The sequence below is a fragment of the Pempheris klunzingeri genome, chromosome 14, assembly GCF_042242105.1.
Source record: "Pempheris klunzingeri isolate RE-2024b chromosome 14, fPemKlu1.hap1, whole genome shotgun sequence".
In the NCBI taxonomy this organism is placed as follows: Eukaryota; Metazoa; Chordata; class Actinopteri; order Acropomatiformes; family Pempheridae; genus Pempheris; species Pempheris klunzingeri.
In genome coordinates, this window is record NC_092025.1 from 18953672 (window position 1) to 18978239 (window position 24568).

A 24568-nucleotide genomic window follows, 5' to 3' on the forward strand; every position below is an offset into this window, starting at 1 on the left:
ATTTTAGCCTCCAAGTGATCAGAAGGTTGGTATTAAAAATGTTTTTTGTGTGTATTGTGTACTTACCTTTTAAGACATTGTTCTATGAAAACTTTCTTCAACCAACAGTCCAAAACTTTTTAAGGACTGTATTGTTTATCATTTTATTTAAAACAAACGCTGTTTGCTTCTGCCAGAAATGCAAAACCTTTTGTGTTCTGGAAAAGCGACTCCAGCAAGTGTTTTGAACAGCAAATGTAGATGTTTTGAATGAACCGCTACTGCAGTGTATCAGTAAAGAGATTAGCATGTTAGGAAACATGTCTTGGATATTTACTGTTTGAACACCTGTGTTCTGTGCTAATCCGGTCTTGATTATGTTCCCAGGCAGTTTCTTGGCCGATACGGGACAGTTTCTTAGTGCATATCTTCTAGATAGCCCATCGTACTCTACAGGCACCTTTCTTCTCTTGCTGTCTTCATTGTTTTTTTTTTTCTCAGACCATCCACTGCTCAGAATCCAATTTCGTTTTCCAGACAGTAAAGAAGAGGGGAAAAAATGGGGAGAAACTTAAAATCCAGAATAAAAGGCATCTCCTGGAAGAAGACCAGGAAAAGATGCTAGCCAGTTGGAGTTTGCACTTTTGTTTCTTTTTCTACTTTCCCTTGTTCATTCTGCTACTGTCCTTTTCCTCCCTCTCTTTCTCATCCTCTGTCTTCTCTCCATTGGCATATTTGGAGAGGCGTCAGATGAGCCAAATGTTTTCTCTTCTCCTTGTGTTTTTATCCCATTTCATCCTGTCTGCCTGTTCAGTATATATCTTTGCCTTTACTTGCACCATGCTGTCCTCTCCCTCTCCTCCTCCTTGTCCAGCTCGGTGAGAGGAGAAATAAACAAGAGAGAGGTGGCCACTTTTCAGAGGCCTGTGGCCCTCTGATAAAGAAAAACATGGGAAAGCGGTGCTGCTGCAGTAGAAAACAAACAGGAAGAAGATGGTAAAGCTCAGTGAGGAGATCAGAAGTGTGCGAGTGTGTGACAGATGTGCTGTAATAGAATAATGTACTTTCCCAGAAATCCCCCTTTTTGTTTTGTCCTTGTTTTTCTGTACATATATTTATCTCTATGTGCCTTCTGAAGAGCCTTTATACTAATTTCACTTCCTTAATGTCACCTTAGACTCTTTTGGTGATGTTATTACACCTCCTCAGTTGGTGGGAAGCCTTCCAGTTAAGATTTGGTAGAAACTACATTTGTAAATCTGACTGTGTTTGGATCACGGATCAAGTCTTGTTGCATTTTTTGCAGACCTGTTTTGGAAAACCCTTTTTGTCAAATGCAGTGCTGTATTGTACCAAACTGGTTTACTGACCTTGAGTCTTATTGTAGTGTGCAGGTGTTTCCTCCTGTGGCTCACAGTCCTTGCCTACTTTTACTTTAACCTCAAAACCAGCTCAGTTTTTGTTCTTAGTATTTTATTAACATAGAGCATTGCTATGTGTTTGTTTTATGTTCATTGGTGGGATATAATATTCATTATAAAATAGGAAAATGTTCAGGCAGATGGAAAGAAATGTTATTTTTGAAACATACTGCTGTTAGATCAGTTAATATTGAATTCTAATTGAACTGTTAAGAGCCTCATTTAATGCATTCGTTGAGAACTGTGTATTGTTAAATGTAATGGAACAAGGTAATTGCTGAGTAGAGGAGTGCATGTAGAATACCAGTGTCATTTAACGGCTAGTTTATTCATCATTTTACAGGAGAGCAGAGGTGCACGTTCCCTTCAACTCCAAAAATACAATGCAGATTTTGTAGCAAGATGATGTGTCGCACCAGACGGGCTACAAGTGCATTTAATATTAGTATTGGATGAAGAGTGTAATTGGTTCAATTTATTACACTCTGTTGGTATCAGGGTACCAGATTCCTGTCTTAGTGCCTGTTAGAGAGCGTCTGTATGTGTTTGTACATCCTGAAATCACTGAGTCACTGTATGAATGCACACTAACACACACACACACACACACACACACACACAAGCTCTCTTCTCCTCTCTTTCATTCTGTCACTCTATCATGAACCCCTTTTCATGTATTTTTCTCACTCTTAATCACCCACTCAGCACACACACACACACACACACACTTCCTCCCGAATCCTGTGGACCTTCTAAGCAGCCAATCATCACAGCCCGTCCCTGTGCTGTGATGTGGCTGCTAAAATTAGCGCTCTCTCTCTCTCTCTCTCTTTCTCTCTCTCTGTGAGTGAGTCGACATCCGCCATGACGCACAGTGGAGAGCCAGGTAGCCATGATGCCCAGCTGAGAAACATTTTAGTCTATTTTCCTTATTTTCTTCCTTTCTTTGCTTCTCTAGTCCTTCTTTTTCTTACTCTCCTCTTTTGCTAAATTATGCTTCCTCATGATTGCTTTCATCCCCTTTCTCAGTTTGATGCCTATTTACCCTGGAGTTTCTCCTCACCTAGATGTGTGCCCTTTTACTGTTCTTTTTAGTCATTTAAGTTTTACTTGAGCCTGTTGGAGGCTCAGGTATGAGGTCTGACTCACTATACACAGTGAGAACTGAGTATTATTAACTTTGTTCACTAGAATTTTGCAATACCAGAGGTTATATGTCGTCCTTTACAGTTCAGGCAGTACAGTTGTCCTTTAGATGAACAAGTCTTAGATTTTAATATTTCCAAGTTCTTTATCTTATACCGGTCATTGGCAGCAGCTGTTTCTAAACTTAATGAAACTATGGCACCCCTCCATTGTGTTTTTTCCGTCACACCTTGCCATCTATCTGCTCTGCAGGTTTGCAGATAGATATTTAACCATAAGCAACCAAAAGCTCTGTATTTGATTGAATGTATTCGATGTACAAAACCAACACATGCTTAGGTTCTCAAGGACAAAAAACACGCACAGATGAGAACATGCATTAAAGTCTGCTGTGTCCGATTTCTGATCCTTTTATCAGCTCAGACTAGAGGTCAACTAATTAATCACTTTTGGCAAATAATTAGCTCCGATTGAATGTTTTATCAGTGGACATTTGCTACAATAGACATTTTGCTACAATAGTGGCCGATAGCTGCTCAGCCTCCTCTGGTCACAAAGGGATGTACGTCACTGTTTTGCATGGAGAGAAACAGACGCACTCTGTGATAGCCTAGCTTGCTAACCCTTGACAACAAGTGAAAAAGTCCATAGTTTGTGTTTTACTCTCCAACAACTTTATCCTCCACTCCGTAAATCCACCAGCAACATCACGGCTCCCAGGCCGTCTGTTGCCGGGAGCCGACTGCAACACATCGGCCAGATTATGGACATGACTCACAAAGCTTGTTCATTAGTAGCAAGAGGCATCAGTCTGCTTTCTTTTTCATCGGCCAAGTTTTGTATTAATTCTCAATCTTTGCATTTTTGGACTTCTCCTATCACTACTACTACTACTATATTTTCTATATGCTTTCTTGTATATATATCTTATATAACTGATGGTAATTTTAGGACCCTGTGTGTGTGAGAGACAAACCTTTCCATCACTGCTCTGACGGGCGCTATAACTCTTACATGCTGGAATGTCATTGACTTTATATTTAACAGGATTTGCAACATGAACGATTTTTCCCGTTTTGATATGTTTAAAAAACTTGATTAAATGTGATTAAAGCTTACAGACTAAATATTTTTTCAGGACAATTGGGCCATATTTAAGGCACTTTGGGATCAACTGATTTATAATTTCAAAACATTCATCAGAAATCAGTAATCATGAATGTTACAATAAATCAGGACCAATGCCTGTGGTGATCAAAAAGTCTGACACATTTCAAAAGGAAAGAAAATATTGAACATTCACAAAGTTATTTTTGGTCAGGAACTTGACAAATGGCACCACTTCATTGAACGATCAGTACATTGAGGCTGAGCACCTGTGTGAGTGTGTGCACTGTGTATGCATGTGCTGCGTGTGTGTCTCTGCATTTGTTAGTGTGTTTTTATGTGTGACCATGTAACCATCTGTGTGTGTGTTTGTGTTTCTCTACCCCTGTTTGGGTGTGTTTTTGTTGTGTCAGTGCTCTATATCTATGTTGAGTGTGTTTCTGTTGTGCTGTCATCATGAACACGTCTGTGTGTGTCTCTGTCTGTTTGAGTGAGTGAGTGAATGTGTGTTTCCTGGTTTGAAATGTCAGCTTTCAACAGTCAGCCTCTATGGTTGCCATTCTGTTCAGCTCAGGGGGAAGCAGACAGTGCTAATCTATCACCGCTCCGCAGATGGAGAGTCCCAAAAATAAGACAGACAGGCAAACTGCCTCATCCAGCATACAAACAAGCTGATTCAGAGCTGGCAGAGCTTAAGGTGAGGACTGTTCCTGGAAGAGTCAATGTTCGAAAACCCCGTCCAGTTTTTCCAGAGTTTGTGTTTTCTATCTCTACATATTGGCAGTTTATCTTTTCTTTGTGGCTTACTAATGATCTATGAAAATGATAATAATTTCTACTAGTGGTAGTAGTGGAGGTCGCAGACATGTGAGTAGCTACAGCAGCTGCAGCTGATACAGTAAGTAGTGGTACTTTTGCCGGCATAGTATTAGTGCTTGTGGCAGGATAAGTAGTGGTGGTAGAAGCAAAAGTATACCATTAGTTTTTGTATATGATACTATAAGTGGTGGAGAAAGTACCTTTACTAGTATAAGGAAAAGTGGTAGAAATTGAATGAGCCACAGTGGCGAGAAAGGGGACATGATGTTCAACTCTTCTTATTTACGATGTTATCTAACAGCAAAGCACTTTGCAACTTTGATTGGAAAAGTGCTGTGTAAGTTGTTATCGTTATCGGTAGTTGCAGCAGGATTTCTTGTTGTGTCAGACTTTATTTATACAGTTTACGACAGAAGACAGTTTTTTTTGCATTGTAATGTTATATGTAAGAAGTTATAATGTTTTTTCCCCATGAGAGCTGGGTACTTGTATGTGCATGACACAGTAAATAAAATAAATAACTGAATAACAGTAGTGGGAGCACAAATACTTTGTACTAGTTTAGCAGCAGTAATAACTTCAGTACTACTGGGTGCAGCTGCAGTCTTAGTAGGAGGAGTATTTGATCATCAATCAATCAATCTTTATTTATATAGCACCAATTCATAACAGCGTTATTTGAAGACGCTTTGCCTAAAGAGCAGGTCTAGACCAAACTCTTTAAATGAGAGAGGTCATGGTCATATTTGGAATCTGAGTAATTGTGTTTTTCATATCAAATGATTGTAACAGATATCTGTTATGATCATAATGGTTATAAAAGCCACAGTATTAGGAATTTTAGTAGTTGCCCAATGTCCTCTTTGAAGTGTCTTTATTTAAACTTCTTATAGTAATGCTGTAGCTGTAGTTAGGGCTGCCATGTAATAGTCAATGAGAGGTTTTCATTGGTTGGTGGGTGACGGCGAGGAAAAACCACTCAAACTCAATATGGGAGCACTGCCTTGTCAAAATTAGGTGAACACCTATGTTTGGACCACGTAACAAAAGCTAGAGGCCATTTAATTTGAAAGGATGGACACAGGAAGTGGAGAGTCAGTCAGTCAGTCATTAGCATTTACGCAGTTGGTCATCATGACCTCTTTTGCTACTGTTGTTAACAGACGCTTGCTTCATATGTGAGCTTGTAACATTTATATTTTAAAAGCTCATTATTCTTCTTTTTGTATTTCTGTGTTTTGATGCCCACAAAAATATTAATGATTAACTGATATTAACATAATTGATATCAAACATGTTGTAGTGGTGTTAGTAATGAAAGTAGTAGAGTAGAGGTTATAGTACTGGTGGTAGTGCCAGGCTTGTTGGTAGGAGGGGTTCTAACAGTGATGAAATTACTGATCCATGAGCAGTTCTCCAACAGGAATTCTTAGTAGTTTCCCATGCATGCCCCTGCATTTGAATGTGACACACACACACACACACACCGCAGCCTCTTGTCATGTCATCAGTCCAGATCTAGATTGGACTTAATGAGAGCTCTGCATGTATACAGGCCATAACTGAACTAGCACACTGACCTACTGACTCACTGACTGGCCACAGGAAAGTGTGTGTGTTTAGGTGTGTGTGTGTGCGTGCATGCATGTGCATATTTGTGTGTGTGTAAAGCTCTGTCTCTGTGTCAGACTGTGAAAAAGACTAGTTGTGTTTGTTTGAACATGTTCTGCTCTCTGTGTATGCTACAGTTTCTGTGTGTGTGTGTGTGTGTGTGTGTGTGTGTTCATTTTCCTGCTGTCACAGTGATGTTGAGTTTCAGTGGAGCCTTATCTGAGCAGCTGAATCTCATCTATTCAGTTTTAGTGAGAGGTCATTGATCACTCTGCACTGCATGACTGAACAGCTTGTGATGCAAACCAAACTCATGGTGGAACAAAAAAAATCTAACTTCAGCTGTAAAAATGCAAACAAGTGCAACATTTGCAGCATGACTCCTGTCACATTTGAGGCTGCAAGGGCTCTCAGTTACAATAATTACTTTATCGACTTATCATATGATACCTGATGATGACCTGGGTAACTCTGACCTCAATCACTGCCCATTGTGTTTACATGTCTGCTTGTTTAGATAATAATGTCACCACTGTTTTAGCCAACAGAATAAACAGCAGAGTTTCCCCACCAGTAGCAGTACAAGGATGCAGCACCTAAATGTTTTTTCACAGCTGAAACAAACAGAAAAAGACTGCTGAAACAAGCCATGCAGGTATATAAGTGATGATAACATGTTGCCTCAAGGGCAAGGCCGGCAGCGGCTGTGGGCAAAACATGTGCCTAGCCTACCCAATCAAAACTAACCTAAAAAAAAGAATAATGTGATTGTTGCTGAATCATGGCTTGGAGAGAAAGATATCATTTGAGTTTTAGGATAGAATAACCCAACTGTGGAGACCTACAGAAGCTGCAGCGAAGAGAGAAGCAGATGTGGATGATGTGTCTGGTGTGTAGATAATTGTAGAAAGAGTAAATTAAGCTATTGCCTTTCAGCTGATTTCACTATACGACATTTTAGCAAATAATTAGGTGTTTTAACCTTGTTGCAGCAGAAAAATAAAAGGAAATATGTAAACAACCTGAGCAATGCACTGAAATGGCAAGCAGCCGAATACAGTGGAGGATGCTGATGACATATGAATTAATTGCATGCTAAAGGGGATTTTCAGTCTATCTAATGGAAATTTACGGTATCATTCCCTCTTCTGTTGGAGGCAACTCACCATTTTCATTTGCAAATTATGATTTATCAAATTTGGAAAGCCGAGTGGAAATGGCAAAATTTAATCACATGTCCTCAGAACAAAGTTATTAAAGTTAATCAATGTGGAAAATCTTCCCAGCGACAAATAAATCATGCGATGAATGGAAAAAGAAATGCAGTTTTTAAGTGATGGAGTTTCCATGGCTGCTCCAGGCTCATTGCACAACAGTCTCTGTCCACCAAAACCAGCCAGAAATGACATTAGTACTGTCATAACTCTTCATTGGTTGCTCCATTATAATACAGCCAGATGCATTTCTTTGTTTTTGTCTAAGCATGAAATATGACTGACACTAACTGACTCTGTAGAAGATAAACAAGTTACTCAAACCTAATAAGCTCTTGAAGGACTCTGTTTTTGCATTTTTCTGCCTGATGTGTATTTTGACTCTGAAAGCAGAGGGAAATGCACCTCATTTGCATTTTATATTCTGCGTAAAAATTTGCTTGACAGTTTGGAAACAGTGACTGCCGGTCCTCCCTCTACCTGTCTCACTTTCCACCTGTCTACCTGGCCGTCTCATCTTTTTTTAGTGCTCCTTTTCCATCTGTCTGCCCGTCATCCATCACCGAAGCTGGGTGACTCCCAACTGTCTGTCCCAAAAACAGTAAAGAGACGAAGAGGGCGGGCAGTGGATGAGAGGAAGAGCAGGATGGAGAGCTGGAGAGAGAGAGAGAGAGAGGGAAACAAGGCAGAACATAAAACTGCAGGAGCTTGTAATAGTGTTTCCTAGACATTAATTAGCCGCAGTCATTCCTGTACAAACACACAGTAATAAAACTGATATACTGAGATCCTCTTGTCTCCTTTTCTCCTTTCCCTCCTCTATCCTCACCTTTTCACTCCTCTAATCTTATCTACTCCTTTTTTATGTCTCCTTAGCTCTCTCGTTCTGTTCTACTTTTCCTCATTTTTTCCTTCTTCCTACCCTGTTCTTTCCTCTCCTCCTTTTTTCTCTCTCCTCATCCCTTTTCCTTCCTTTTCACTTCCTCTCCCCTTCTTTCCTCTCCTTAACTCTTCTCTCCTTTAATCTCTTTTCTTTCTCCCTCTGCCTCACATGTCACATTTTTTTTCTTCCCCTGTTCCTCTCCCATCCTCCCTTTTCTTACCTTTTTACTTCATTCCATCCTTTTTCCTTCCTCTCCTCCTTTTTTGTCTTCTCTCCTGTTTCTCTTCTTTTCTGTCACTCGTTTCTTCTTTCCTTCTCTCCTCATTTTCCCTACCTTCCTCTCCTCTCTCCTCTTTTGTTTTTCCACCTTTCTCATGCCTTTTCCTCTCCTCTGCCCCCTTTTGCTTTCCTCTCTTTCCTTCTTGCTATTCCCCTCTACTCTTTTTCATAATTTTCCTCCCCTTTCCCCCGTCTCTCCCTTTCCTCTCCATTTTTCCCTTCCCCCTTTTCCTTCCTCCTTCTCCTCACCTCTCCTCTTCCCTCCATATTCTCTCCTCTTTCTTTTCTTCATTTCCTCTCCTCTTTTCCCTTTCTTATGCTCTTCTCCCCAGTAATGAACAGCACGAAGAAAAAGCAAAAAGAATGTAGGTGAAAGGGGAGGAAGAGACAAACAGAATCAAAAAAGACACACACGCTAAGCAAATGCACAAATTTGCTTAGGAACATGTTCACATACATACACACACATACATGAACATACATATGGCACACCAGGTTTTACATATATAGATAAGAACACACAGTTAAATGGACACACAGTTGTGTACACACACACACACACACACACACACACACACACACACACACACACAAGGCCCCTTGCTCCATTGCATTATTTATTTGTGCTGGCTGGCAGACAGCAGAGGCAACCAAGCAGCAGAAGCAAGGATGCTGCTTTTTACATATGGCCTTTTCATATTCTGCTATGTGACACACACACACACACACACACACACACGTATACACAAACAGCAGTCTCATCCTCATCTGTCCTTGTCTTTCATCTCTCTTTCCACCTAAATTAATATCTGTGCCTTTTCTGTCTTTCTCTCCTCTCACTCCCTTTCTCGTTCCTCTCATACTTGGTGATTTGCCTTCTCTCTCTCTCTCTCTCTCTCTCTCTCCTCTTTCCTGAACTGGCCCTCCCTTCTCTCTCTTCGCTTAGTTAAATTCAATTCAGTTCAATCCAAAGGGCTTTATTGGCATGAAATGTTTGGAGAATAATGTTACTAAAGGACCAGAGTATAATAAGTCCAAATATTTGGACTGCACGGTAAAAGGAACATTTACACAACATTAAGACTGATATGTGTTAATTGTATTAGTATATACAGAATGTATACTGTATATACTGTATGTATAAATGCATTATATAGAACAGTGCCTTTTTTTTTTTTCCTTTTTCGATCAGCTGAAGGCAAACAAACAGCACATTACTGCTACTCTTGCTGCTTCATCGCTGTTAACACCCTCTTCTTATATCTCTCTGTGATTCAGTCTCTTTCACTATATTGTCGAGTAGCAATGTTGTTGTTTTTCGATCTTCTGATTGTTGGGGTCGTCCGCCAATCAGAAGACTGGCGGTTTGATTCCCACCTTCTCTAGCCAGAATCGAAGTGTCCTTGAGCAAGACACTGAACCCCAAATTGCTTGGTGTCAGAATTTGTGTGAATTAAGTTTCCTCCTGTCCGATTAGTTTCCACCTGTATGAATGGCGTGTGTAGGCTTTTCTTTGCACAAGTTTACTTTTGACACTTTTCCTACTCTCAGAATAAAAAGGGTAAAAAAATCCACATTGTGATAGACTGAGGAGGGATGGAGGGAGGGAAGATGGAGAGATGGAAGGGGAGCGAGGGAGTAGGGTGGAGGAGAGGAGCTAATAAAGTAGGGATAAAGAGGCTTAGAAAGTAATGATGAAATGTAGAGTTAAGTCATACAGTTGATTTTACACTACCGTGTGTGTGTGTGGGTGTGTGTGTGTGTGGACGGGGGCTTGTTTTCTGTGTGACTGTGTGTTTATGTGTGTGTGTTCCTGGCTGATGTCCTTGACTATATGACTGATTATATCATTGCTTCAGGTCCCTGTTATAGCAGAGAGAGAGACTGAGTGTGTGTGTGTGTGTGTGTGTATCTGTGGAGATGTGTGTGAGAATGATTGTGTCTGCTTGAATCCACCCAGTCCCTCAGGTCTTCAAACACACAAGCACGCCTTGTTTTGTTTTCATAAAATCTTCCTACATACACATGATAGTTGGCATTAACCTGTTAAGGTCTCTAAGGTAATATTTGGTCAGTGGTTTCTGTGGCTTCCTCCTTCCACTTCCCTCTAAACCCTCTACTTCCTCTACCAGTAGGTGATCCTCATTTGACTTAAATGTCTTCTCATTCCGCTCTCTTGCATCTTTTTTTCACATCTCAGTCGCTGCATGCAAGACGAGAGGAACAGATGTAACAAACACTAATGTCCTAGTAATAATAAAGGTGTGCCGTCAGCAAGACAGACAGTTTTTTGAAGAAACAGAATATGAAATAATAGTCTCTGCATATTGTCCCTATTGTCCCTGGCAGCTGTGGTATAGCAGCTCCACCTGTCAGAAACTCGGTGGTTCCATCCCTCGCTTGTCCAGTCCATAAGTCGAAGTGTCCTTGTGCAAGACACTGAACCTCAAATTGCTCCCAAATTGCTGCACTTCGATATGTGAGTGTGTGTGAATGATTACTTTCCTCCTAATGGTAGATTGATATATGAATGGTGTGTGAATAGGTGAATCTGAAGGAGTTAAAGGGGCTTTGAGTGGTCAAAAACCCCTAGTAAGATACTATTCAAAGGCAGCCCATTTACCGTTTGATTCCGGCCTCTATGCTGTCTCACAATCTGCCAAAAACCCAGCAATGGTGACGAAAAACAAAGGATTGTGTGAATGTGGAACCAGATTGAGAGATATTGATAACAGTCAAAAGCACCCACCTTACTTGTAACAGTAGTATTTACACAAAGAAAAACTGCAACAGAAAATCCCCATACCCTGACCAGGACAGCATTTATATATAAAGGTAATAACTCATTACCTAAGTGAGCCAAAGATATGGATCTAGTCAACACTGCAAAATGAGTGACGAATGCTTTGCTCGACAAATGCTACTCGACGCCTTCCCGCATCTGTCCTTCATGTTCCTCATCTGCTCGCTAATGTTAAACTAAGGTTTAGTGTGGAGCAGCAGTTGAGGCAGAAATGCAAAAAATGCATCATTGTGAGGCCACGGTAAATTTATGATGTGGTTAAACTATCCACAGACGTTGAGGTTCTTTATGGATCTCACAGGAATTTCATAACAATGGATCAAACATTGCGAAACCTCTCTGCCATAATTATTGGACAGGACCGCTCTGTTTTGGGCTACAGGTGATCTGTACGTTAGTTATTGTCTTCATGGGTTTTTTTTTTTTATACACACAAAGGAAACCATTTTTCAAAAGTGTTCTAAAGACAAAATATAAACTTGTATTTATCTAAATTTAGCATTTCATGCAGTTATACATGAGCTGTTTATCTAAATGAAAAGCTGAGTCCTTTACCAGTAGTTATTGTTGATATGTTTTGTCCTGCTCACATGAAGTACAGCATGGATTGCAATAACAATTTTTCTTTTCAGGGAAGGAAATTGTGTATTTTCATTTTGACTAGAATCGTGCAAGTCCTACTCTGGATTCCTCCTTTCCCTGCCTCCCAATCTCAGGTCCTCCCTCCCTCCCTCAATTCCTCCTCTTGAAGACGCTCAGTCACAGAATTTTTCCCGTGAACACCTCAAAACGAGTAGAAACGTATCTCTTCACTGTTGTACACAAAACCCAACTTGTCTTTCTTCTCGCCTTGCTCTCTTTGCAGGTATTTCGCACCGACTTCATCACAGCCATGAAGCTGCCGGACTCGGCCCAGCTCGGCCCAGATGACTTCTACGTGCTCTCAGACCCATGGAGACAAGAGTGGGAGAAGGGAGTCCAGGTCCCTGCCAGTCTGGAGGCCATACCAGAACCTGTGGTCAGGTAGGACCAAACGCTTACCACACAAAACACACACACGCACACAGACAGAGCAGTCAACTCATACAAGGGTTTGTAAATTAATGAGAACAACTCATGAAGTATTGTTAGGTATTGATGGTGATGGTGATTCACTTCCAGTTCAAACTCTGGAAGCAGTGTGCTGCAGCACACAGACATTTTGGCCGGCTAACCACACTGGCAGAGTTCCACGGTCACAAAGATCTTGGAAGGGTTTTGAACTTTTGTTTGCAATGACTAACAGTCAATTTGGCAAATTGCCAAATTGTCAGTGAATAGTGAAAACATTTGAGTCTCTGGTAGAACGCTGATACAACCTTGAAAATTGAATTTACTTTGTAGTAATTTTTTAAGATGTGACAAAATGTGTGGAGACATTATCCAACACAACTTTGTTTTTTTTGTTTGGTTACACAGCTGTAATACACTCATGAACATTTTGTGTCCAGGATGGAATACATTACGCTCACACACACACACACACACACACACACACTTTTATGCAGAAATCTACAAGGACACTAAGTGAGACCATCAGCTTTTTACTCTCTAATTCATTTGTACACAAACACAGTAGGAAGCAGGTTTGGATGCACGTGCAGGCAATGAAACGTACACACACACACACACACACACACACACCTAGCAGCAGCAAGCTGGTAGGCAGATGTGTGCAGGCGTGCACTTCGACCCACTTATATTCACTCTCTTACTGTAGATTAGTCGGGGCTTGCTCTCTCTCTCCCTCTCTCTCTTGCCCCAGTAGGTTGTTGTGGCTCTTCAGTACTACTGCAGCTGCTTCACATACCCATGTGGTTTGTTTGGCATTCTAGGAACTAATGAAAATGCTCAGACTGCCTGGTAATGCCTGTTAGACAGACAAGTCATACTGGGAGGCCACACACACACACACTAAAGCATGCATTCTTTATGGTAGACAGACATATTATTCATTCATATCAGATTCAGTCAAATGTTCTGTATCCATGAACATTTTTTCTCATTTGCTTCAAGAAGTGAACAAAAAGTAAAACCTTCTTCAGCCAAGATTTTCTTGCAAAGTTGGAATTTTGTTGCATATGAAACAGCTGAAGAGCTGCTGATCATGGTTCATTTAGCACCATGGGAAATGTTTTCCACTTATTTTTTTTCTGAGTCAGGGTTTGTGTGTCTACTTTTAAATGGAGTTTAACGCCTTGGTTCACTGTTTCATGTTATGGGACATAATCAATCAATTATGGAGCTAGAGGAGAAAAGTGAAACGTTAAAAGTCCATTAAAATGTTTATTCTGTCAATAAATAAGTAAATAAGATTGCTGAGTTGGAGTTGGAGACTGTATCGTTGAAACTGACAACAGTTTTGCTGGACAGTTGGCAGCTGCAAAAGAAAAGAGAGGCCAGTCAGATCCAATAACATAAAATACACACTTCAAATAAAACGAACAAAAACAAAACGTAAATCAAATCTAGTGTTTCCAAATGAAATGGCATACCTTATGAGGAAATTGGAGGACCTGAAAAGAATCTTTGACTAGCAAGTGAAACAGCTCACGTTAGCAGCTTTACTCGAGAAGAGAAATCGAGTTTCCATACTGGAAAAACATAAAATGACAAACTGCATCATTTGCTGTTCAACAAAGACGAAAGAATGAATGAATTCCTTAGAGTCTTAATGTGGGAAGAAGACAGAGGTAATAAATAAAAGAGATGAGAATCCTTAAAAAAAAATCTGTATCATCTTTATGATCCTAAGATTTGAGAGGATAAATGTGTCGCGCTTACTGTTTACATTGTCTAATAGGTTAATATCTCAGTTGACACACACACATATGGAGCTAACAGATTGAAGAGAGCCTGAGGGCAAAGAGATAGATGAGCGGGTTGGGAGAGAGAGAGCAATGGCAAAGATGGATAAAGATAGCTGGATGAATGGGGGCTGGTATATTATCTGATGTGTGATAGAATGATGAAGTGATGTACAGTGATGCTGAAATGGAGTGATGATGAATAGATGGGGAGATAGACGAGAAGAGGGGTGAGTCTAAGTGTAACTGAGCTGATAGTGTGTGTCAGAGTCTCTGACAGAGGTTTGTTCATCTTTTTTTCTGGCGCCTGTCATCCTGAAGCCACTCCATTTCTCCCGCTCTCTTTTTCCTCTCTTCACTCTGTCCCTCGATATGTTTGGGCTGAAATCACCAGCAGTGATTGAGACTTCCTTGTCTTTACCCGTACGAGCCCTGTGGTCGGGCAGAATTAGTGGTAGGAAACCTTATTCCCACACGGGACGTGATGCCTTTTCAGTATTTGGTAAAAAACTGCAGATAAGCAAGGAATGAGCCTAATAACGAAAGAGAATACATATTAAAGCTGTTTTGATTCAGTTTGTACATTAAGCATTAATCAGCGTAGAAAACTTAAAAAAATGTCACGAAACTTTTGCTTTTATAAGAACTGATGCATCTGTGGTAAACGGGTATATTGGTCGGTCTCTGAGTTTAAGGTGCTATAGTTCAGGGAAGCAACTGAACCTTGGAAGGACTGAGGGAAAGCAAAAGGAGAATCTCTGATACAGGCTATTGGGGAAAGGCTTTCAATGGAGTGTTGTGGTATAAAATCACAGTGGTGCACAGTGCCCATGGCAGCACTGCTTCAAGGTTGGACTCTCTTTCTCCAAAGAAAAGCAGCGGCTCTCATCAGTGCAAAGAGATTCTGTTGCTGATCATGTTCAGGGGGTCTTGCTGCCTAAAATCACAGTTACTAATTGAGGTGTAGTCACATGTGCATGGATTCATACACATGGATTTTTCTCTCTCAACTTAATATGATGTGCAGCAATACTCCATTTCATCACGTTATACTTTTTAGAAAATGAAGGTGATTGATTCCACACATCTGTTCATATAAGGCTTCGTCCAACAGCCAGTTAGCTTAGCTTAGCACAGACTGGTATCAGGAGGAAATGGCAAAATCTGCATGCCAGCACCTCTAAAGCCCACTAAACAATCCTCAAATTCTCACAACAAAAAGATTGTAAGTTTGTGTAAACTCAAAAAATTAATTAAGTTGAGGAGTAAAAATGTGAATTGAGGTAGTTTCCCTCTCCTGCCCCCTCACTCTCTCTGTGTATGTCATGTCTTTCCTTTTCTTTGAGATATTTCTGTCCAGAACCAACTCTCCTGTTTCTTTTTTTATATGTCTCATCTCTACATCGTTCCCTTTTTCTAGCTTCCCTCCTTCTGCTCCCACCTTCGCCTCTTACTTTTGCTCTAGTTGAGCCGGAGGCGCAGACACATTTTTCTTCTTCTATTTTTTTTTTTTTTCTATGAATAATGACATCATCTCCAAAAATTGTTGGAGAGGAAAAGGGCTGCGGGCTCTGTCTGGCTTTGACATCATTCGTCTCTCTCTCTTTGGACCATATTTGGCTGCTGTTGCATGGTTCTTGGTAAAACTCTTGTGCTCAATGGTGAAGAGGTCATTATGATTTGATGTAGTTTTTTTTTTTTTTTTTTGTGCCTGTCTTTACCAAAACACTGCAGGAGCGACGCAGGGAGAGGAGGAAGATGAAGAGTAATCTCTTTTCCTCTCGGTCTCCCTGTCTTTCTCCACTCCCTTTCTTTACTCTCTATCCTCTCTTCTCCCTCCTTCATTCTCCTCCTCCTATTCCTCTTCTGTCACTTTGTCCTCTCCTATTTCTCTATCTGTTTCTCCACCCTCTGCCCTTCATCTCCTTAATTATCCCCCCCCCCCAACTTGTCCCCGTCTCTCCTCCTCTCTTTCTATTTTATTTTACCACTCATTTCCCCCTCTTTTGCCCTTCTCTGTCTTTCTCTGTCTCTCTCCCTCTCCGTGGTTATGTCGGGGCCGAGTGGAAGTAATTAGCCATTGCGTAACACTGGCTATGTGCAGACAGTGAATGGGGCTTTGGCAGCGACTCGACAGACTCGGTCCCCAGTGACAACGCCGAGCCGGAGAGGGAAATAATTACACATACACATGAGAAGATCTGTGCTTTTTCACAAAATGAAAGAAATGAGATAGCGGTTATTTTATTTATTGCTTCATTTTTTCCCCGCTGGACTAGTGGCCCTACGTTCACTGTGAACCCGCTGTTTGTGGTTTGGCTGAACACGCTGGCTTTCTGAATGGCGTGTAGTGCTGCGGCCATGAGGAGCGTCACATGAAGAGACTGGTTTACGCACTGCTGGACACAAAGATTGAATGTGCAGTTAAAAAAAGAAGTGATACTTGGCAGACAAATGTTTTACATACTTGCAGCCTAATATTTAAAAGTATTGATTAATTGGTTTACAGGCTTCAAGAATTCACAGTACTCATGAGACGTAAAGCATGTAATAAAGCAGTTGAGGTAGCATCAGGTGGTGGATTATCTGTCGGTGAGGTTTTCTGCAGCTGTAATCATATGCAAAGCTTTGATCAGGCAGGCATGGATGCTATATACAACCATTGCTCACCAAGCTTTTACCCTTGCTCAGAGAGGATGGAAGGTGTAAACACTGAGAGGATGTAGATATTGTTGGATAAGGCTTTTTTTGTGTGAGAAACAATATCCGTTTCTATGAAGTTGCTGCTTACGATCAGGCAGACAAGTTTTGATTGGTCTGGTTCTATTCTCTCATAAGCAGTCGACACATAACTTAAGCTGTTGATAGTTTTGATAGCTTTCTGTCGAGTGTTAGCTTTTGGCACAAGTACTGTAAGTAAGCAGAACATGACTGATATCAATATAGAATAATGTTAACATTTGAAAATAACTTAATTTAAGAAGAAAATGTATCTATTATCTATTACAATTAATATAAAAAAAGGATTTTTTTAAATAAAGAAATAGTTAGTCTGCAACTGAGTTTTATTTTTTGTTGATCCTTTTTTTTCACAACCTGTTTTCAGCTTTTTCCATCATGCATGAAATCCTCATGGACACTTTTGCCCAGCAAGGAGTGATTTATATCAGTTAATCACATGGCACTCTACAGGTGCGTGTACAAACTTCATAGGCTGTTGATGACGTACACGTTCTTCAGCCTTTGCCAGAGTTGTCTCAAAAAAATCCAGGGAAAAACCGTGACATGCATAGAAAATATGGCCACTCCATCAAACACAACTGGAAGACAGGAGCGGACCTGATCCAAAGTCAATTTCGACTATTAGCCCGCATGTGTTATGACAATTTGACAGCTGCCAAATACTGAACACATTATAACATTACAAAGATGTCAGTTCAAACTGAGTACTGCTGAAAAACATTCAGTAATTTGTCAAGGTTTTTTTGTTCTTTCTGGAGCTGTAGACTTGGCAGGTTCAGACTGAATAAAAATTATAATTGACCTGGACCCTCCCCAGTGAAACTGATTGAGTTGGAATGGGGCTTTAGAGAAGGGAGGCGCATATGTCAAGCTTTGCATTCAGGTGCTGGTACAGAGAGGAAGTGCCAGCCAACATAATTTGAATAGATGCATTCCTATGAAACATTATACACTATGTAAAATCATGGGTTGTTATTCATTAAACAGGTAGTTTCTGCTTGAGCACACATAATATACACACACACCTTTTCTCTGGATAAGTCAGACAGTGTAGCAGTGGGTCAGAAGGCTAATCGGCTAATAATAACTGCCTGTCACACGCACATACGTTACACTCTCACACACACACACACACACACACACACAAGCACAGATAATGGATTGAAGAGTGCCTGACAGCAGTAAGATTGATAGAGAAATGGAGAGAAGGACAAATAGCTGGATAGTGAAGATGGAGGACAGGCTAAGTGTCATGTATTGCAAAGCTTCGGCTATATTTAAAGAGTAGAAAGTATATCTTGACATCTTCAGCTATCGCTGGGTTTTTTTCTCCACCAAGGCTCTTGTCAAATTGTAAGTTTAATAGAATTTTTGTTTGCCTGTTTATGTAAAATAGTTGTTTGGAGTTGTTAACACTTTTCACTGAAATCATGGGACACAGCAAGCCAGGAGTTAGCTCATTAGTGTGTTGGTGTGGTCTTAGTGAGGAATGGTAAGAATAAAATCACATCTTATTTTTATTATCTGTTTGGAGAGGACTTTCAGGGACTTTTCATGACTAAATCAGAACACTCAGAAACTTAAAAATGTCCACATTGATTTTTAAATGTTTTCAGTTCAAAAAAGTCTGCTTTACACCACAATTAGACTGTAGTGGAACAGAAACAGCACAGAGTTACTGTCTAATACAATCTGTGTGTGAAAGAACTTTTAAGACATACAGGTATAATCCTTCTTAATCAGCCATCGGAAAAAATGTGCCTTTTCTTCCTTGGAGAAATGTTCAAATGTTGTAACTTTTCCTGTGTATACGTCGTAGTAAATAAATGAAAAATTGTGACCTTCTCAATGTATCTGAAGAAAAATAGCTTATGCAAGCACAGACAAAGTGAAAACAGCAAGGGAAGGAGGGAGAGAGTGGTGGTTAGATGACTGAAAAGCCCCTCAGGGATTTTAACTGCCAGGCCCAGCTGCAGCTTTGTCCACCAGTGCATTAGTAAGTCACCGTGTGTGTTAATGTTCACTTTTATGAGTGTTGTATGTACACACATTTCATCTATTTGTATCTATTTGTATGTGTCAGTACGTCCACAACAACATCTGGAAATTCCCCCGAGATATCCTCCACTCTTTCCAAAACAGCCCTACATCAGATAATAAGATGACTAAGAGCAGCATCATCAGCCTCATCATGCACAGGGTCAGTGGGTGCACATGGACTAATGGTTTCCACACACTACTGATGTTTGCTGATAGTCTGTTGTATTGCGGCTCTTGATAAATATCTGGATGTAAGAAGGCTGAATGAAGGACTAGCAGGCTGGTCTACGCAGACATGTACCATGTGTTGTGTGTGGCATTTGCTGCCTCATGGATTACATGCACACTGGATGGATATGTGATAGGACAGATGGTTTGATGAGTGGAAGACTTTGAATTAATGTATACGCTTTAATGATTTAATGACTGTCTGCCTCAAGGAACCATACTTCCTACCGCAGCCATAACTTGCTTACTCTGAAAGAGTTAAACATAGGTCCTATTTGTCCCACTGCTGTTTATCAAGTGCACTTTATTATTTCACAGATTTCTAAAATGCATGAATGGACCAACAATAAACAGGTTTGTTTAGTTTGTACCTAAAAACCAGACCTCCATTTCATCATTCTCTTTAATTCTAGTAAGTTATTGGTTGAATTAGAATTTTTTTTTAACCACTCTGGCTGATTTTCTCCAGGCCTCCATCTCGTCATGCTTCATTGAAGTTTGTGGTTTCCTGAAGGTGGAATCTAAAACCTTTTGGCAGCACTATTGGTATATTTTTGGGATACTGATTCTCTTTAATAGTCTTTACTTAGCTTGAGCACCTTTTACTGTATGTAGTGTAGTGTAAGCTGTGTTTCAAGCTTCCTGGTTGAGCCCATTCACTGTCTTTATGTAACACTCAATGATGTAGTCCATTTAGAGCAGTAATTTGAGATTTCAGTGGCAACCACTGCTGGTGGTACTATTTTGTCAGATCTGTATCCAGCCAAATATGGAGGCATATTTTATCTACTAGCCAAATGTCTTGTTGGAGAATTTACTGTGGTTATTCCTTTTTTTTTTTTTTTCCTTTTTTTTTAAAATCTGTTTTGTGATTTAGTAGATTTTATTTTTCTGTGGTGAGCTTACTGCTAACCATGCTGATGCAACATCTAAGTAACTGCTTAATTAGTGATGGAATAACTTTTGTGCATTTCACTATTTACTCTCATGGTCTTTGTGTGTATGTTTACAGGATTAATTACTGTGTTCCTTTCTTCCATCTTTCAGTTAGCTTTTTCCTTACTACATGAAGCACAGTGTACTAATTTGGCAGTGAGCCTATTCTTTTGTTATTTAACACATTTTTACAGTACTTTTTTACTTTTAACTCTTATATATATGGGATCTGTTTTGTATTCAGTATCACTGAATTTGTAGTCCAGTACTGTTTTTACAGTTTTATAATTGCATAGATAAAACACCTCACAGGCCAAGTGTCTTTACCTCGCAGCATAACTGTGCAGCACACACTTAGTGAGGCCAGAAGACCATCTAATGCAAAAGTGTCATTCTCTAAGTATGAGACACTGAGCTGTTGGCTGAATGATGGGGTGCTTACTGGATTGATGACTTCATAAGTACAAACTGGATTCCTTGATGATGTGAATGGCAGCCAGAGAGGAACCGATGGCTTACTAACAAGAGCATTCACTTTGATGGATGACTTACTGACCTATTGATGGACAGTCAGGGCTACAACAAAAGCCAAATCTAACCACATTAACTCATCACCAGATAGCTATGAAGGGTCAGCGGGTGTATTTGTGACCACAAGCTGATTTGGTTGCTTTTGGCTGCATGGACGGGTGAATATGAGAACTGTATTTCTGTAAGTATGGGCTAAGGAGCCAAATTGGGCCCTTGCGCCTGTATCTGGTTGGTCCACACATGACAAAACTAATAACATGTTCCAGTGAGAAAGAGCTTTTGATCTCTTTACTGAGGGAAGGGGCTTAATAAACTTCCCGCTGAGGCTGGATGGGAACCGTAATGGCAAATAAAGCAACATAATAATACATTCTCATTTCAGGATGAGTTCACAGAGTCACTGGGTACATCTTTCACCACAGTCAATGGAGACAACTCTTCTGACTAAACCATGCCTGGTTGATGGAGTCATTCACTGGCAGAGTGACTGACCAGGTTGCTGGCTGACAGGTTTATTGACCGACTGGATGAATGGCTGACTGATTTACTATCTCTTTGTCTACCCCATTGATTGAACTGCTTAGCATTTGGCTTGCTGGTTGTTTTTCTGGCTGATTGACATTTTTCTTGACTAAATGAAAAACTGTATGGAGGTAAGATAATTGTGTAGTCTGCCTCTTCACCACTTGACTGTGTCAGAGGGGCTGTCACTTACCACATTTCAGGCCCACTGCCTGACTGGCTCATGGACCACAGTGACCGCTGCCTGGGTGGCTTGCTTGTCGACTGCCTGGCAGAACAGCCATTTCCTTGACTGACTGAATGGAGGAGTAAAAGGTCAATGGGTGGTTAAATGAAAATAAGAAGAAAATTCTCTACCCTCTCTTCACCACAGTATGTGGCTGGGTCATTGGGAGCTTTATTAATCACATAAAAGAGAAGCTGCCTTGTTTGCCTTGTTTACTGGCTGATTGCAGAGACTGAAATCTGGCAGTGTGGGTGATCTTCCTTCTTGCACTAATGGCCATTCCCCAACCAAATTTCAGAATGACTGGTCCATCTTTGACTTTAGGCCAGCCATCTGACTGTATTGACTGGCCGACCAGCTTGCTGCCTTACTGGCCGACCTCACCGTAATGACAGAGAAGTCAGGACAGGCAGGCTGACTGAATGACTGGTTGCCTGCCCAGCTGATTCTCTGACCACAGTGACTGAGTGCTGGCCAGAACAGAGCCGGTTTTCTGGTTCCAGCGGGTGAGTCAGACTCCAGCTAAACCCATTCAACTCTAAAGGCTTGTGGGCAAAGACCGGCTTCAGCCTGGGGAATGGAACCTGGAAAATTTAAACATTTCACCTCCGAACAATAGTTTCTAACCTGCTGGGCTGTGTGTGTTGGAGTTGGCAAAGCAGCCTGAGAAAACCTAAATGTGTTGGGCATGTGCCTACTCCACATTCCTCACCCAGAAATTCAATTGGCAGTTTTCGATTTATTTAACCAGGGTACCGCTATTAAATGACAAAAAATAATAATAATTTGGATGCTTGAATGTAGTAAGAAGTTGATACTTGGAGGAAAAAACAAGAGGAGGAGAACTGGTCTGAGCTGATAAATAAATGCAGCTTTTCTTAAATTACATTGGGAGAGAAACAGTTTTGTATGTGTGTCTGTATGTATTAAAGCAATTCCCCAGTTCACAACCCAGCATGTGCGGCGTGTGTGGCTGTTGGTGTTTACTGCAGGCAACCCCCGGGCCGAGTGTGGGTTGATTTTGTGTGTATGCCTGAGTCTTTGTTGTTCCCCACACGGATGTCATATGTCATGTGAATAAACCCAAGGGCCATGTGTGGGAGTCTGGACTGTGCCTGTGTAGATGCCTGCATTCATGGGTGCACAGTTTATGTACCTGTGTGTGTGTGTGTGTGTGTGTGTGTGTGTGAGATACATGTGAGTTATCCCTCTGGTATTTTCTTGTAAACTCTGATACATCTCACATGGGAATATCATCCACCTCCTCTCTCGCTCCACTACACTAACTCTCTCTCTCTTATTTAGACACACAAACACACAACTACTCATTCCACTTCACTCTTTCTTTCCCTCCTTCCTTTAAAGGACCAGTCCGTGTTTTTTCCTCTCCCACAGTAGTTCCTCTGTGGTATGGCAGATCAAAGTCCTTTGCCTTCTGCACTGTGGGTTCAGCAACATCTGGACCACGGCGTCCGCCTTTCACCAATATACCATCTGTCAGCCTCACTTGAGTGGTGTGTGTGTGTGTGAGTGTGAAACAAAGACTGAGAGACCGTGAGATACAGTAGATGATAGTGGAGTTCCCCTTCTCTCCTCTACTGATCCCTAGTGTGTGTGTGCATACTCATTTTGACTAACATTTAATACGTCAACCTGCAACTGACACTTTCCCTTGTAGGTGATCTTCCGTTTCCCTCTCTAGGTTTCACTACCTTGTTCAAAGACACCTCAGCAGGGTTGATAGAGGTTTTCTTGCATGTGCCTCCTTGTTGCAAGTACCAGTTTTTCAAATAAGTGCCTGCCTTTAACTCCACCTCCTCGTCTCCGTCCTTTTACCAGCACCCTCAACCTGGTTGCCAGGGTGAGGCCTTTGACTTTAATGGTCACATAAGGGAGGTTGGTGCACCCTTGCTGGCCACTTAAACTCAACCGCCTCCAGCAGAGTAAACACTGTTTAGTGTTGCATTGTCTCTCAGCGCAGCCCTGAAGTCCAGGTGTCACATAAAATTCCCTCCCTGGATTAAGATGGATGGATACATAGAAAAAAGGTAGATAGCTCGAGACTGATGGACACACAGGACATTTTCTTCCTCTATTTTGAACAGTGAGACAAAAGAGCATCTGAAAATATGACTTCCTTGCCATTTATCTAAATGTCAAAGTCTACAGGAGAGAAAGTGAACTGTGAAATCTCTCAGACAAACAGCTATCTGATTTTAATGTTGACAGTGGACAAACATTATAAAGGAAGGTTTGTCAGATTTGTTTTTTCTGGTAAAATATCATTCAAATGCAGCCAGGTTCTTCCTGCAGGTGGTTCTCCTTCAGCCCCAAAGTGGAAGACAAACGTCTATTACATAATAAGCAGCTTTTTTTTTTTTGATTAGACAGCAAGAAGAGGAGCAGCAGCAGCAGGCGCCAGTACAAGAACTTTTGAGCAGAAGAATCTGTATGCAGCATATGTGTTTGGAATTTTGGTTTTAGAAAAAAAAGACTCCTCACTCCTGTTAAGCTAAAAAGGAACATGTGTGACTGCAACTATATCTCGAAAGTTCAATGCAAATATAGCTAGTTTTGGGGAGTTGGAGGGAAAACAATGTTGATATACAACAGTCTAAATGAAAGACCTTGAAAGTTCCTAAAAAACATTTGTGACCAGTATTTAGCGTTTGATTGACAGATTAAACTGCTTCATAATGAGTGCGTAATTCGATTGAAAGCGGACTGATCCTCTGATGGTTTGCGGGCAATTTTGTTGGTGAAGTTCAGTATATAGTAGAGATGCTAACAGTGTAGTGTTATTGGGAGGGAGTTGGGAGCCAGGTTATAGTATCATCTTTTTTAACAGTGTTTATTTTGAAATTTTCATGGACTTGGTCAATCTGCATTAAAAGTTGCTTAAAGTTCTTGATTTACTTTTGCCAGACTTGCATACAAATGTTCAAATGGTTTCACTAATGCATAAATTGACATAATCATCTGTCTCCCATGACAGCAGTTCCCACACATACTTTTTCTTAAGCAGGGAAAAACCCTGAAACCATGCATCGATATGAAATGACTAACTTGTCTAACAGAAGCCAGTGTTAAACATGACCTCCTGAATAACCCCTTGCTGCCTCGCCCTCCTTTCACTGCAATAGGGATAAACAAATATGAAGGAGACAAAGAGGAAGTAATGGAGAGATTTAGGGAGAGTCAGAGTTGCCAGGGGACGAACGGGGCGGAAGAAGAG

At 40.8% G+C, this 24568-nt stretch overlaps 1 protein-coding gene across 1 annotated transcript in view; it reads left to right on the forward strand.

Moving 5' to 3' along the window:
• Positions 1 to 24568, forward strand: part of jade2 (jade family PHD finger 2) — a 165845-nt gene that overhangs the window by 42471 nt on the left and 98806 nt on the right. Inside the window, exon 4 of the mRNA XM_070843094.1 lies at positions 12128 to 12285. Within this exon, the coding sequence (XP_070699195.1) occupies positions 12128 to 12285 (158 nt within the window). The remainder of the gene's footprint in view (positions 1 to 12127; positions 12286 to 24568) is intronic.